This window comes from Amblyomma americanum, chromosome 9 (genome assembly GCF_052857255.1).
Source record: "Amblyomma americanum isolate KBUSLIRL-KWMA chromosome 9, ASM5285725v1, whole genome shotgun sequence".
In the NCBI taxonomy this organism is placed as follows: Eukaryota; Metazoa; Arthropoda; class Arachnida; order Ixodida; family Ixodidae; genus Amblyomma; species Amblyomma americanum.
Window position 1 is genome coordinate 88629386 of NC_135505.1, and position 15176 is coordinate 88644561.

Genomic DNA, 15176 nt, shown 5'->3' on the forward strand with positions numbered 1-15176 from the left:
ATGGTGAAGAAGTTTGCACGTAGCGAAGAGAAGACATAATCACGGTGACATCAGCCAGCTCCGCCGTATAAGATGGTTATGCAGACACTGCTTCTTGAAAATAATGCCCATTGGGAAAGGTTACATGCTAGACATTAATGTTAATGCAACGACAACGACTTTGATTTTCGTCGCATGATAAAAACCTGGACCAGTAGGCTACGCGCAAACGATGGACATAAACAATGAGAACAAGCAACTGTGTCAGAGCTCCTTGTACTTATGCGTCGTCTGTCAGCCTTGCACACCACAAAATAGCTGATACAAAAATTAGCTAGCTCAGCAACGAAGTTTACTTATCTCTGAGCTGTGGTAGTGGCAAAAAATCTCTTCTTTCCTCAAAATTTGTGGCACGCAGACATCCCATGAGTCGGATTCTTCTTTATTAAACGTTCAAACACCACCATCTGTGCGTAAGTCCTCTCTGCATCCAGAGATACCATCAAAACATTCGCTGCTCCAATACAAGGACGGCAGGCTCCTTCTGTAAATGAAGTTTAACAGCCCACGAGGAGCAACGAAGTCAGGTCAAAATCACTCGCCGAGAAGATGGCGACAGCCTAGGAAGCATGAGTACCGCTGTGGATGTAGTGAGTTTCTCAGAGTGTCGCGCATGCTTTACGGTTTTCTCCTCATCCATCGCATGAGACCAACACAGAATCTTGAGCGCATGTATGAATGTATTCTGCGCTGCGCAAAAGCTTCTTAAGTTCACCCGTGGCTCCACCGTTGCCTATTAAAGAATCTCTCGGTGAAAAAAAGCAATCGTTGATAAACTAAATGATTCCACAAGCTTCCTTTGCCACAACTGTTCAGAAAGAAAGCCGAACTCTTACAGTTTGCTTCGAAGACACATCCGGAAAGGTGAAGCTGTGGAGGCGATACGGCGCGATTAGACATTTGAGATTTGGGACTTCAGGCAAGCGATTACTCATATTACAATTTACCACGTTCTAGAAATGGCGGACACCGCATTTTCTCTTCCAAGTAAATTTTATTTTCACCGATTTGTTTTTCAACCAGTCGCCCGCGCGTTTTTTTTTGTTAGTTACAGGACGTTGCTTTTCATCACAACCAAACGCACCTGTTACAAACCGTCTGTGAGTGTTTTTCGGTTGGTGGCCTGACATGTGCGAATAACATTTCCTCCGGCTAGTTTCTATGTCTACAAAAGGTGCAAACTCTCATGCGTCTACATTATTTGCTGAAAAGGACGTCTTGCTGGGCAAGTTGGTAAGTGTACATCTTTGTTACAGGCGCGAAAACAGACTCAACACAAGGTCCCGCCCTGTATTTCTACCTTGTGCTGTGTCTGTTTTCGCGCCTGTAACCAAATGTGTACATTCTTTGCTCTGCTTTGAAACTGCGAACTCTGCGGCAACTGACAAACCCTCTTGATAACCTCACCTCGACCAAACATTCGGATAGGAATAAATAAAAGTGCGAATAAATTAAGAATAACAGAAACCAACTAGCACTTTTTTACAGTAATGTTTCAAAACAGCGCAGGAGCAAGGTGCTGGGCTAGTTGGTACTGCATTCCGAAAGAAAACAGCGCGTAGAATGAAGACACAGGAAGAATAAGGCGTTTTACACGGCCGCTTCACAGCTCCTCATCTAGACTTGAGAGCGTAAAATGTGATTCGAGGCCATATTCTCAACGATTCGAATTCTTTTCGCTCACTCAGTTACATAAATTAAAAGGCAGGAGTGGAATACACTGGTTCCTGAAAATATTATCCAGGACAATAAGTAGCGTGCTTTTCTTTACATTAGGGCATTAATCGACGCCAAAAGAGATATCTAAGTAGGGTGGTAGTCGAAGAGATTAAGAACAACAACAAGCCTGCACAGATACTGCAATCTACTCACCTTCACAACACGCAGAAGGAAGAGCACAGCCACGATAATGCCAGCGATAACCAAACAAGCGGGCAAAAGAACCTTCACAACTCTGAACAGAGTCCACCGACGGTCGTCAGGTTTGCCAGCCCCCTGCTGCTGCGTCGTTGAAGCGGAATGGGAGACGCCAGCGAACCTGCTGTTGGTAGATGCTGTGGGGACGTACTGGGCGTACGGCGGGGGTATCTCCTTCAGGTCGGGGTACGGCGGGGGCATTTCCCTCGGCTCATGGTACGGAGGCGGCGGCATTTCCTTGTCAGTGGTAAAGATGGCATCCTTTGCGGCAGCCATGATCTGTCACTAAGACCGCGTCTAGGGCACAACAATCGGCGCGACTGATGAGGACCCGACACGACTCAAGGCCCGCTCTTTTCAGAAGCGAAGAGCGTTTTGAGGTGCACACTCACAAGCAGTCACGTCCAGGGGAGGTCCGCGCTGCTTTTTAAAGCGCTCGTGACGGAATGCGAAACTATATGGAACGGCGACCGGGGCCGCAGTGAGTAGCCCGTGCGGACGACGCTGAAACAGGCTTGGCAAAATGATGGCCAAGTTCGGAAAGGTTGTGTCCACAGTGCTGTCGGCTTCTACGAGGAATCTTAGTCGAGGAAAAGTGAGCCGCAGTACGTCGTTGTAGAGATCCAACAGCAGGGAAAGCGGATAACGAGGAGAAGTTCACAAAACCAGTCTTCCGGTACTGCCCAGGCGTCTTCAAGATCCAGTGAAGAAGACACTGCGGCCAAGTACCGAGTCGTGTGCACTGAACTTGAACGACACACTGCGCGCTCACACAACTGTTCCAGTCTCGGCACCCTCCGCAACAGAACGAGACCGGACGAGCGGCCCTCAAAACAAGGCGCTTGTTGCGTCTGCGTGCGTGCGGGTCGCCAGCGTCTGCGCCTCGCCGGGCGAGCGAATTCCGGAGTGGGAGGGGGAGAGGCGCAACTTGTGGGAAGGAGGGAAAGGGCGTTAGCGTTAGATAGGGCATGGCTGCGGCGCGCGCGAAACACCGTTGACGGCGCCCTGTGCGGCGAAAGCAGGGGTGATTGCGTCACGGCTTCGGCGGCAACATCGGCGGCGGCAGTGCTTTGGCCGGCAAACGAGGCGCGCGCTGCGTCGCGGCTAACCTGCTTTCTGATCATCCCGTTATTTGCGTGCAGTGACGTGCAAAGCACTGCTGAGGTCGGAATGATGACGCCGACAGTAGGGGGTCGGGAGCTGCGCGTATCGCAGCACGCTGCATTCGGTTAACGTCAGCTTTGCGAGTTGTTCGGACGTTTCTCGACTAACGCACGCAAAGCAGGGCGCACTACTTTTCTAAATATTCACGCTTGACTGGACGGCCGCGAAACAGCCCGCTTCTCTCCAGCCGTCACGCTAGTGTGAGCAAAACACCCTTGACACGATGTCGGTTTTGGTAGCACTGCACGGTACTAATTAAACCTGGAGGGCGTCGAATGCGGGCTGAACGAATGATTATGCCGCAGCTAATGCAGTCTTGTACTGAATGCTCCGAAGTGGCGCTCCTGCGCAATCGTTTCCGTTGGTGTCGGGAACCGTTGCACATGTGTATCGTGGTACAAATCATGCATGATTAGTTGGCGATCGACAGCAGCGGTAAAGTTCACTTACAATAAAGAAACGAATCAGCAAACTGCGGGAATTATTGCGTTTGTGCATTAGATAAATGCGCTCACTGTTCACAACTAAACGACTGCAGTGTGCCGCCTGGACTAGCTACAGTGGCTCTAGCCTGGGCGGAACTGAGGGGCCTTTTGCTGTAAAAAAAATGATGAAGAAATTGTAGCATGTTGCGTGCAAGAAACAGTTCAGCGAACAGTTAACAGCGAACTCTTAGAACGAAATTACCCGCATGTCGTGTGTTCGGATGCCGCCGGCGGCGTGTAGTTGTTTTTGATCTATTTATTATTCAGTTATCTTTTATCCAGAAAACTATTTGCACTCTCAATTTTCTACTGATTAACACGAAGAAAACAAAACGATCATCCCCCTATGATATCCATAGTTTCAGTGAATGTCGGCATCCTTCATGTGTATGTCACAGCGACCCCTTCCTTACCCTGTCCTTTGTATGCTCAAAGAATTAGGCAAATATAAGTACTTTGCCGAGCATGTTTCAGCCACCAAACAGACTGCGCCTCTGCTTCACAATTATGGTCCTGGTGGTTAGAATATCTTCCCCTATTCCAAGCCAGGCGTTACTTTGCACTTTTGAAAGAAATAACTTCATTTTAATGAAAGGCCTAACCAACCACAGGAAACTGACCGCCAGATCTGCTGGCTAATACTTACTGGGCCGTATAGTACTTATTCTTCTGTTCACATTTTCAACTATGTTTTGAACTATACAAAACCAAATACACATTTCAGTTCTTGGGTCCGTATTCAGTACTTTCAGCACTAGAACCTCCAGGGAAGTTGTAGGAGAATATCACATTTTGTTCCTAGTAAAAATCAATTATTTGCCTTTTCTGTATCCTTTGGTGTTCGGCGGAAAAAATGCATATTTATTGTTGAAAACGTTAGATTTGTAAACAGAGCGTTTTTTTTTTCTCTGCCTCGCGTTTAGAACTAGTGACGACAACAACGATAACGGATCCATTAGGGCCATTGCTACTAAAATTTTAGAGCATCCAAGGATCGGCGCATCGAATGTAAACGAAGTGCTGACGTCACTGCAGTTCACCTGTGAAAACGCCCGCTGACGGCGGTACCGATAACTACTATTTTACCTCTCTGGCACTTATGGTGACCATTCCCCGCACTTAGCCCTTGCTTTGTTTGTCTGCATGTATGTATGTGTAAAGCCAGCTTTGTGGCAGGCTGCCTACCTGCCCAGTTGTGTGTAAAAGTATGTACACCTGGCAGGCTGGCCAATAGCTACCGCCCACCCCGGCAGGTGGCAGTACGATTCATGATTGGTCTAGAGATGTTGCTCGGGACGTGCAACCTTGGTCTCACGAGCCCCATCGAAAGCAGGCCCTGCCATTGCAGGGCAGTAGCGTACCGCTTAACTACTGCACCACTGTGCCAGTAGTCTCAGGAGGGCTCCCAGGGTTCTAGGTCTGTGAAGTAGAGAATTCCCAAGCCCGCATACTTAAGCACTCACTTATTACCGCGATCCGAACAACTTTCATTCGTGAACAACGCATCCGAACAATGACAGCGGAGTGAAACCGAAATGCTAGCGCTTCTAATTCGCATTTCGCTGAACAACGCAAATCGACCGCCATATTTCTTTAGTTTCTAACGATACGTTTTCATTTGAAACTGTACTCTTTGTAATTACCAAGGAGTAACCTATCGGCACACATCAGCTTGTAGTATGTTGTCTACACCACTTAAAGTTTAAAGATGCACGCAATTTTCGCGCGCGAATGTAGTAACTTCCTGGCAGAAGAGGCATGTTTCTTTTTGTTGACGCTAATGCCTGATGGATGCGGCACGTAAATTGAGGTAACTTTTTTTTTTCTGTTACATAATCACGCATAAAGTCCACAAGCTTGTCACGTTCTTAAGTAGTGCATTGTACTATCTGGAAACCGTCATGGAATCTACTCAAAGCTGGAAAACGTTAACTAATAATAATAATTGGTTTTTTTGGGGAAAGGAAGTGGCGCAGTATCTGTCTCATATATCTTTGGACACCTGAACCGCGCCGTAAGGGAAGGGATAAAGGAGGGAGTGAAAGAAGAAAGGAAGAATAGGTACCGTAGTGGAGGGCTCCGGAATAATTTCGACCACCTGGGGATCTTTAACGTGCACTGACATCGCACAGCACACGGGCGCCTTAGCGTTTTTCCTCCATAAAAGCGCAGCCGCCGCGGTCGGGTTCGAACCCGGGAACTCCGGATCAGTAGTCGAGCGCCCTAACCACTGAACCACCGCGGCGGGGCGAAAAACGTTAACTTGGAAACACGTTTCAATACATTGCACATGCAGCAGCATTTGTTTGAGGGCTAGTCGTTACATGTTTCTAAGGCGGAATACACGTTTCAGTGCAACACTTAGCGCTGTCTATCTCCCTTTGTGTGTTACGGTAAAATGTATTCCGCACTGAAAACCACTGCATTTGCGCAAGGAAGGTAATCGACTGCAGACTTTTAGTTTGCAATCGACGTCTCCGGGGCCTTTACTGGCACACTGGCAATCCGCCACTTATTACCATACTGCCGGCCTTTTAAAGATAGCTGCCGGAAGCCGAGACCGCAACAGCATCCCGACAGCTTCGTTCCCATTGTTTCTGAGGCCGACTCGTTCGAGCGTGACTCAAAAAGGGAAAGGAGACTGCTGTTTGTTTGTGACTGGGATAGAAAGAGGGAGGGCGAGAGATAGAGAGAGAGGGTGCGTGCGTGTCGACGAAGGTAGAGGGGCCGACTGTTCTAACAGGATTACCCTTCCGGCTAATCCTGTTGGCTCTATTTTACTCCATTGATATTATTCTTTCATCTGTTTTCAGATCACATTTTCCCTTTAGCCGATCACGCACGTGTTGTTTACTTCCTTGTAAACACTGCTTATTTTTAGATTGTGAAGAAGCAATGTCATTTACTTCAGCGGCAGACTACTCATAACTGAATTAATTTGAATCACAATCGAGCCTAATGGTAATTTAAAATTTCGAAATTGAATTCACGAATGTGACTTTATGACTTCCTGTTTCAACTCTGCATTGGTTTGTTTTTCGCTATAGCCAGCTTTCCACAAAGGTTTCTTATTGTTTTGTATTTTCTACTGTTTTTCGTTTTTGTATTCTTGCGCGCAGTATTTTTCTTTCGCGGTTCACAATTTAGAGGAAATTTTTCGCGCACTTTGAATCCCACCATAGTACATTTTATCTCCTCCTCCCGCCCCTCCGTCCTGTGTAATGTACAGCGGTGTTCTGTGGATATTCAAATCAATTAATAAAGAAATTGGACGGAGCACATAAGCTTCCCCTTAAGATTATGAAGCGATAGCATTAATGGGTTAATGTGCTTATATGCAGAATTGCTCACTCTCAGGATTCATAGATCCCTACAAGCCGTCATTCCCCGCTTTGCGCTGTGGAGAAGCGGTTAAACGGCGCGACACTGCCCTGCGATGACAGGTGCTGCCACCGGCGGGACTTGTGCGACCCAGTTTGCTCTTCTCGAGCAGCCTCTCGCGACCAATCATTGATTTCTAATCTTTTGCCAGCGCTGCGACAGAGAACAAGAAGGCACGGAAGGACAAGCGCTATACTAACAACTGAAAGTTTATTGAAATATACATTGGCAACATACTCTCATATGACAACTAGAAGCGCATGAGCTACCCCTTCCCGCAAAAAAAAAAAAATACACAAAGGATGCAGCTATGAACCCAACTATGAAACTTCACAATAATGAATGGGTACTTACGATGTGCTTACGCATGTGTCGCTACTTTTCTAAATACAATATGCTTCACTCAATTCCCTAGTCAATTTAGCTTAATGCCTGAACATAATCTCAGCCTTATTAAGAAGCGGACTGCCCGCTTTTTTATCCGACACTTTCGACCCACTGGGATCATTAAGATTACAGTCTCTGTAATGTAGGGCCAAATTGGATGACGGTGCACCTTTCAAAGAGGTTTTATGTTGGCGCAAGCGCGTGCTTATGCCTTTCCCCGTTTGCCCTATATAATTATTGCCGCACGTGAAAGGAATATCATAGAACCCTCCCTCTGCACAAGGCACAAAACGCCACTTGCAGCGCATCACCATCATCATCATGCAGCAGCACAAGCAGCAGCATCTAACTGGAGGACAAAGACCTTTCCCATATCTCTAAAATTAACAACATCGATTTATCAACGGCATATCCGGATCCACGGAGCCTCTCCCAGGACTGCTTCAATTGGCACCCTTTCTTAGTTTTTTTTTTTCTGTCCTCTGGCTCATCTATTAACTACGGCACAAATTCTTCCTAGCTTATTGGGAGCCAAAAACAACACTTTAAAACCATATCTATTGCCAACTTCTTTGAGCCTGTGGGATAATTGATGGTTGTACGCTATTACCGCGTACTTCTTTTTATCCCTGCCGGAAGGTCCCTGTGGATTATGCTTACGGAATGAATTCATTGCAGGATTTTATTGCAAGCAGGTATTATCACGTCATTCGGGAAGCGCACTAATCTCAGCCTCTGGGCCTTTCACTTGAAACTGCTACCAATAGCGTGAACACATGATTTAGTCGTCGCCGAACCCAAACACGACACTGCGATGCCGCACTTGACTGTCTTCGTATGGCCGGAATATTAACTTAGCAAGATGCCGCACTTGACTGTCTTCGTATGGCCGGAATATTAACTTAGCAAAGGCTTTTCCGACATCTATAGAAAGTATCAACACACGTGAGCCCCTTTCCCTTCTCGTCCTATATCCAAGAACTGAAGCAGATTTGTTTCCGGTGTTTCAAAGGTAAATTTCATACCAAGCCCGCTGCGGACAAAATACTTTAAAACGGCATCCAGCTAACTCTTTAAGTCACAGCCTTCAACAAAAACCAGATATTCGTCTGCATATCGGAAGACTTATTTTACATCTTTTCCTAAATTATCTTTTATAGCCCTCTCCGCATCAGAGAGAAAGATAATACTTTTGCACTGGCGACACTTTTGAACCAATGCACACCCCCGTTTTTTTTTAATATACAGCCTGCCATCTCTTTGAACCAAAGTGGATTTTGGATAAAAAGACACCAGCTCGAAATAATCCCACAGAGACAGCGCACTTTGAAAGGAATGCTCGCTCATGATTGTCATCTTCTATACATTTTCTAACGCACTGAATATCACGCGGTAATGAATGGAATAAATCTTGAATATAAATACTAAACATCCCACAAACACATGGGTTACTGTGTTTTAAATATTCCACAACTGCCACAAAATTTGGCACAAGAAACGAGTCTTTTACTTAAAGTGAACATCAACTGCTTTGTAAAAAAAGTTGGGCTGAGGCTTAGCTAAAGTGTGAAGCCTGGATATCTCGAAGCGAAAAGCTTCGTGGCGGTGCTCGTGGTTTAGTTTAAGGTTTCATACATGGGGTTACAATTTGGGTATACCTTTCAACCTTTCAAGCTTTTCCAAAACGTGTTGTCTTAGGTATACAAACCTTGTACAATTGTCTAAGATTCCGCAAATGCCATAGTCTTTCACAAACGTCACACACGTGGCCGAACGGGTTGTCCACAAAGTCTGTCGCAAAGACCTTGGTCGCGCTGGCACTTTCACCGAGTTTCAACATGTAGCCTGTGTAGCGGCGAGTCTTTACCTCTCCTTCCATAGCGTCGTTGTCGTCGTCGTCTTCACTCTGTTGGCTGCTAACACTGGTAGCAGACGCTGCTAAGAGCAGCTTTTGAGCGTCTTGTCGTCGTCGTTGAGCGAGACGCTCCTCTCGTTGCTCGGGTGTTTCGGTTGCTTGTTTAGCTCTGGCCTTTTCATTCTTTCTTCGAAACCGCTCGACATCTCCCGAAGTACAGTCTTCGCTCACCTGGCCACTCTCAATTGACGCAGCCAAACGTCGCAATTCAGCGTCCTTTTGCCGCCGTTTAGCAAAGCGTGCCTCTCGTGATTCTGGCGTTTCGGCCGCTTGTTTAGCCTTGCACTTTCCAAATCTTCGCTGCTTTTGAGCCAACTGCCACGCTACCACTTCTCGGTCTTCTCCTCCTTCCATGGCGAAAGATTGGACGACGGAGGCAGCGCGCGGCGGCGACGACGGCTGCTGCAGAAGCGACCACCCGCGCTCCGCTTGACGTCACTCGGTTTCGCGCATGCGCAGCTGTGGCAAATCTGTAGTGTGGGTCACGCGATGCCCGGTGTTGACGAGCCTAGTGAAGCTTTTCGCTTCAAAAATAGCGACACTTGCGTAAGCACACGGTCTACCGGGTAACCATCCATGATTGTGAAGTTTCATATTTGGATCCACAGCAGTATCTTTTGTTTTGTTTTTTTAGCGGGAAGGAGCAGCGCATGCGCTCCTGCTTGTCATTTAAGAGTACATTACCGATGTATGTTTGAATAAACTTTCAGTGGTCAGTAGCTCTTGTCCTTCCGTCTATTTCTGTTCCCTGTCCACTTTCGCAGCGCTGGCAAAAGTTTCGAACATGAACCAACTAGCTCAAATTTCCCAGTTACTGCATGCAAGCATTAATTTAACTGCCACCTGCCACGATAAGGAGTTTGCTCACAATCTTGTGGGCAGGTTGTGATGACGTCAGAAGGTCACGTGACCTAGGTGGCGCACTTGTCCAATTTTTTTTTCTGGACATTTCGCTCAAGGTCAACGACGCCGACGAGGCCGCAGGTTGGTCCTCCCAGAAAAACCGCCAAACTCTCCCAAAAAACCGAGTTGTTTCTGGCCAAATTTAAGATCAGAAAACACCCCCCCCCCCCCCCTTCCCCCCAAACTTTTATCCCCGAATTCCGAAAAAAAACCTACAACAAGGTGCCCAATGGGTTGTTATAAAGGCTGATGCAGGCACAAACGCGTACACACAGCGGAAGAACGCAGGACGGTGCCTACTTCTTCAAAATGTAGCATTTATTCCTTCCTGATTTTCCGCTAGCCTGCGCTGACGCGCGACGAGGAATCAAGTTTCGGCGCCGTCGCCGCCCAGGCACCGTAGCGCGCATGTGCGTCGCGAACGCGGTGCTGCTCAAACGTGGATGCACCCGGGTCGCAGGCATTGCTTCCCTTCCCAACACACATATGGTCGCCGACATCGGCGCGTGAATGATGCAAGAGCTGGCTGGCGTGACTCATCGAGCGCCTTCCTGCATCCGAGCGATATCTGGCTAGCGCGGGTGCGAAGTCGACGTCGGGAACGGGAACATAGCCGACGAGGGGTAAAGAACAAAGGACATCACGTGAACAATGAGCGGATGTTTTGAGCTGGCCAGAAACGGCCGCGAATGGTCGGGAAATTGCTTGGAAAGAGCAGCATTTTAACCCGAGGACACAAGTGAAATGATTCTCTTCGGCATGGAGATTTCCTTGCTCATAGTTTTTGCTGAAAAACTCGATTCAGTCAGGGGTACTTCCCCTGGTTGTAAGAACGTACAGTCTTGGTCAAAAGTATTAAGGACAAAGGCTTTTCGCTTCAGGGGCATAACAGAGAAATTACAATACTATTAAAGACCGAAAGACCTCGAAACACCAGCAGAAGGCTTCTTCTTGTGGTACAGAAGCCTCGTGCTTGACTTGTGTCTTGAGCGATCCGCTGCACGAAGCATTCTAGGTACACTCATTTCGCTGCGTCTGAGCGCTGTGGCCTTAAGACTTTTGACCAAGGCTTTACCTACTCTAGGCCTTGGCCTTCCCAGCATACTAACAAAGAGCCGTCATACGGCACCGCGTAATGTATTCTCCTGAAACCTTGAAAAGCCTCTGTTCGTAGTGCGGTACGGCATCTTTTAGAAGCATCTGTGCGGGGCAGGGGAAAGTGTTGGAGTGCACGTTTTGCAGGGCTAGAATGCCTGTGTCAGAAAGACAGGGCTGCATACTAGATTTCGAATCAAACTCGTTTACTAAGACTTTACGATGGTTATATGAGGATGTGCACAGCGACGACCAACGTACTGCCGCACCTTCGTTCGGCCGCGTCTCTCATTCGTCTCATGCTGAATGGCCCCGCTCGAAGCCTGGCATTTTCCCAGCGGTCATGTCCGCGGCTCATGTTCGAGCGAGCTTCTCCCTCGTCGCTCGCGTTCTGCCGAGGCTTCGAGAAAGGTTCAGAGTCCGAATGCGGCGCGCCTACTGATCGCGTTTGTTCATGCACAGGAGCGTCAAATATCCTGAGCCGCAGAGTCAGCGTGTCTGTGAATTATGACGGGATGAACGCGCAGCTGGCACCAGCATGCCCTGGGACTGCAGGTTATTGAATGTTTTGATTCAGCACTGTCAGTCCTCCACCACAGGCATAGCTATTTTTTTTTCAACACGTGGGCTTATAAAGAGGCCTTAAAAACAGTGGGCTAAATATGGTTCCTTTTGCACTTTAGGGGTCGGTTGGAGGTTTTTATTAATATATAAAGGGCATAAAATTAAGCAAGCTCTTCATACCACACAGGCGCTTGCCATTGCCCTCCAAAGCTGCCCCTTTTGCGGACGAGGCTTTGCTGTTAACACAGGAAACAGGAGGGGGGGGGGGGGGTATATGAGTATATGATGCGAAGTAAATGTGGCGCGCACAGCGCATATTGTGGCAGAAATTTGGTCATGAACGAAAACAAATTTAGTGCGCCGTTACACAACAACAACAAAAAAAGCGAGTCGCGCTTGTAAGAAAACGATGCCACACTGGAGTTCCAGCACCCCGGACTCAAATGTGCATGTGCGAACTTTCTGCACTCCGCCAGGTATGGCATCGGTGGTCACAAATCAAGCGTCAGCACCTAGACACTATATTTTGTTCCAAGCAATTAGCCTTCGCTTTCTTTGTAGACTGACCCAAAACTTGCAAACCGGGACATTTTAAAAGAGCAGGTGAGTCTTCCTTTCCGCTCACGTCATATTATACACGGCAGAGATCCTTCACTGATCTCCTGACGAAAATAGCGATGCTGATTTTAGAGTTACTTTAGTGTGAGGAAATATTAACAGAGAATAGCAAAGATATACTTGTTCACAACTTTCGGGGCCATCTCCGGAGATAATTTATTATTTCTTTTGTTAATTTGTCTGCCGCAACGCGCCAACACTAGCCTAAGTTATAAAGCTTTGTTGCTAGTCTCCTTCCGATGAGCGCACGCTTGTAATTATGTCTGTTATTGGAAAGGGAACGTCAGGAAAATAACAGGTACACCATATTGATACCTTGGAGCTAATCTGCTTCGTTTTGGAATATCACGTTCAGTGCATGTGCGCTGAGCATGATATCTTTTTAAGTACCCAATAACACACGGTGACAGTGCGATGTCCAAAGATATCCACACAGGTATCGTGGCTCTTTATCGATCAGCTGCGTGGGTCCGTGAAAAACACTGCGCTCTATCGGCGAGATATTGAGAGAGCTGGTGATAGCTTTGTCAGGAAGTCACATACTTCACTCTTACACGAACTATAATAGCCTTCAAGCCTGAAATGCCTATAACTCACTCGGCTTCCTAAATGAAACATTTCGGCTCGTGTGCACAAAGGGTTCGTTGCGAGTGCCAAAATTTCCCCTCAGCACTACGGCAGGGAACAACCTTGTTCGTGCCTTTACACGGCTTCACCGCAGTAATTCTCACAGTTCATTCTATTTAATATAATTGCAGCGTTTTGGTAATGGCGGAAATATTTATGAATTCCCCATGAAATAATTTCTTTCGTTGCTTTAGATGCAGTAAAAAAGAACCCTCTCAGTGTTATTATTTTTATTGCAATGAGTTGCTACTCTCCTCGCAAGTCACACACTTAAGATCGGCAGTCAAATGTTAGCGAAAAAAAAAATTCCTTCAGGTATTCTTGCTCACTTATGACGACGAACAATTTTTCCCAGCGACTTTCTTGTGACTTAACCTTGAAAAACTATATGCGCTCTCGTTGTAAATTGTTCCGCTGCTACTAATAATTTTTTAGCATTGTTGCTGCGTCTTCACTCGCCTGATTGTTTTTGTTCATTTGCGAAAAGCCAAATTTTGAATGCGGAATATGCTTTCCTTCTCCTTCTCATTCGTTTTTCTTTAACAATCAGTTACCAGTGAAATATAATGAACAAGTTAGTAATTGATCTATGAAGCATTACTTATGCCCCCAGTAACCAAGCTGTTAATTCTGCAACGCATAATTTTCAAAGTCCGTATAATCAAATGTACAAAGTGTTTAAAATGTTGCGTCGCTGTAGGTAGCAAAGAGCGAATCAAGAATAGCTTATTGGGAAAATACCGTAACCGCTTAAGTTGTGAGGGTACAACTGGGGACAAAAATTTTCTGGGACGCGAGTTCTACGAAAAACGTTAATTGCAGCGTCACTTCGCTATCCAGTCCCCTGATATTGTGAAGAGAAGAAGGAGCAGTTAGGCCTTTAATGCCTTCATACAATAACAGGCGACTGCATGGGTAGCGAAGGGGAGGTGCAATAAACGTTTTTCCTAGAACTCGCATCCCGGAAACATTTGTCCCCAGTAGCACATAAACTGTTATCAGGGCACCCCAAGGTAGCGCCAACGCAAGACGCCGCATGCTCACACAAACAAAAAACAAAACAATTCGCATGGACCAATAGAGCTTCTGTATCAGAACAAAAAACTTTACCTTGAGTAAGGGTAGCACCAGCAGCAGCGTCACTACAATCCCCGCAATAAAAACGCAGACTGGGAGAACAATCTTGAGGAGCTTCATTAAAATCCGGCGTCGATTATTCGCTTCCGGTGGCAGCTGCTTCACGTAAGGCGGCGCTTCGTTGAGATCCAAGTCCTCGAACATATGCAGCGATGCGTCAACCGGTGCGTAATGAACGTACGGCGGAGGCCTGTCCTCGTCCATCCCTGTGGGCAAGGTTCTTGCAGCAGTCTTATAGTCAGGGAATGTTCCGAAACGTAAGGTTCACAGGTGCCGGAGAATATTTGGCGCGAGTAAAAATAGCACCTGCTAATAATGAGAGAGACCTGCTGTGCCTAAGCGCCGACCGTCTTCCCACCACCGATATCCGGGGTGGTCTGGCAATACGAAACTATACACGCAACACCACACCTCGTGGTAAAAAAGTCAGAACAGGTCCCTGAGCAATTCAGAGTACGAGTACGGCTACAATACGCACAGGATCCGTCCTGGATAGAGGAAGGAAAACGGGCTTCACTTAGCGATGTCTCCTCTCCCTGCTCGCAGCCGAAGGCGACTTGAAGTGCTTCAGTTTGACCTCCTCGATGACGGCTACGAAAGAAGAACTTCCAAAACAACGTTCTCCGTTCGTCAGTCGACGATCGGCTGAGTGGGCGAACACCGGTTACAGAGAGGGGCGCGTGCGTCGAAGTGGGTGAGAGGGAGCTTACGATAACATGCAGCGAGCGAAGCGCGCCTAAGCGGCAGGCACGTAGGTTCTCCGCACAGCGTCTCTTCGCACAGCGGTGAGGAAAATGTTGCGCCTCGACGCCCTTTGTAATCGGAGCGGCTGGCTTTTGACTTAAAGCACGCGTCTGTGTTTTGGTATGCTGAGGGAGTGATCTGTCACAGTTTTTTACATTCGCTCCGTAAGGGGGAGTCCTTTTGTGAATTTGAAAGAAAGC

General features: G+C 47.2%; 1 protein-coding gene across 2 annotated transcripts in view; it reads right to left on the reverse strand.

Annotated features, from left to right (window-relative positions):
• LOC144105699 (uncharacterized) overlaps nucleotides 1–14894 on the reverse strand; it is a 41570-nt gene extending 26676 nt beyond the window's left edge. The window contains exon 1 of one of the 2 annotated variants that reach the window (XM_077638804.1): nucleotides 14206–14894. In XM_077638804.1, the coding sequence (XP_077494930.1) occupies nucleotides 14206–14436 (231 nt within the window). In that variant the 5' untranslated portion in view covers nucleotides 14437–14894. Of the gene's footprint in view, nucleotides 1–1911; nucleotides 2843–14205 lie in introns of those variants that run through there. The other variant, XM_077638803.1, reaches the window with a different exon arrangement.
• Nucleotides 14895–15176: the final 282 nt, after the last annotated feature.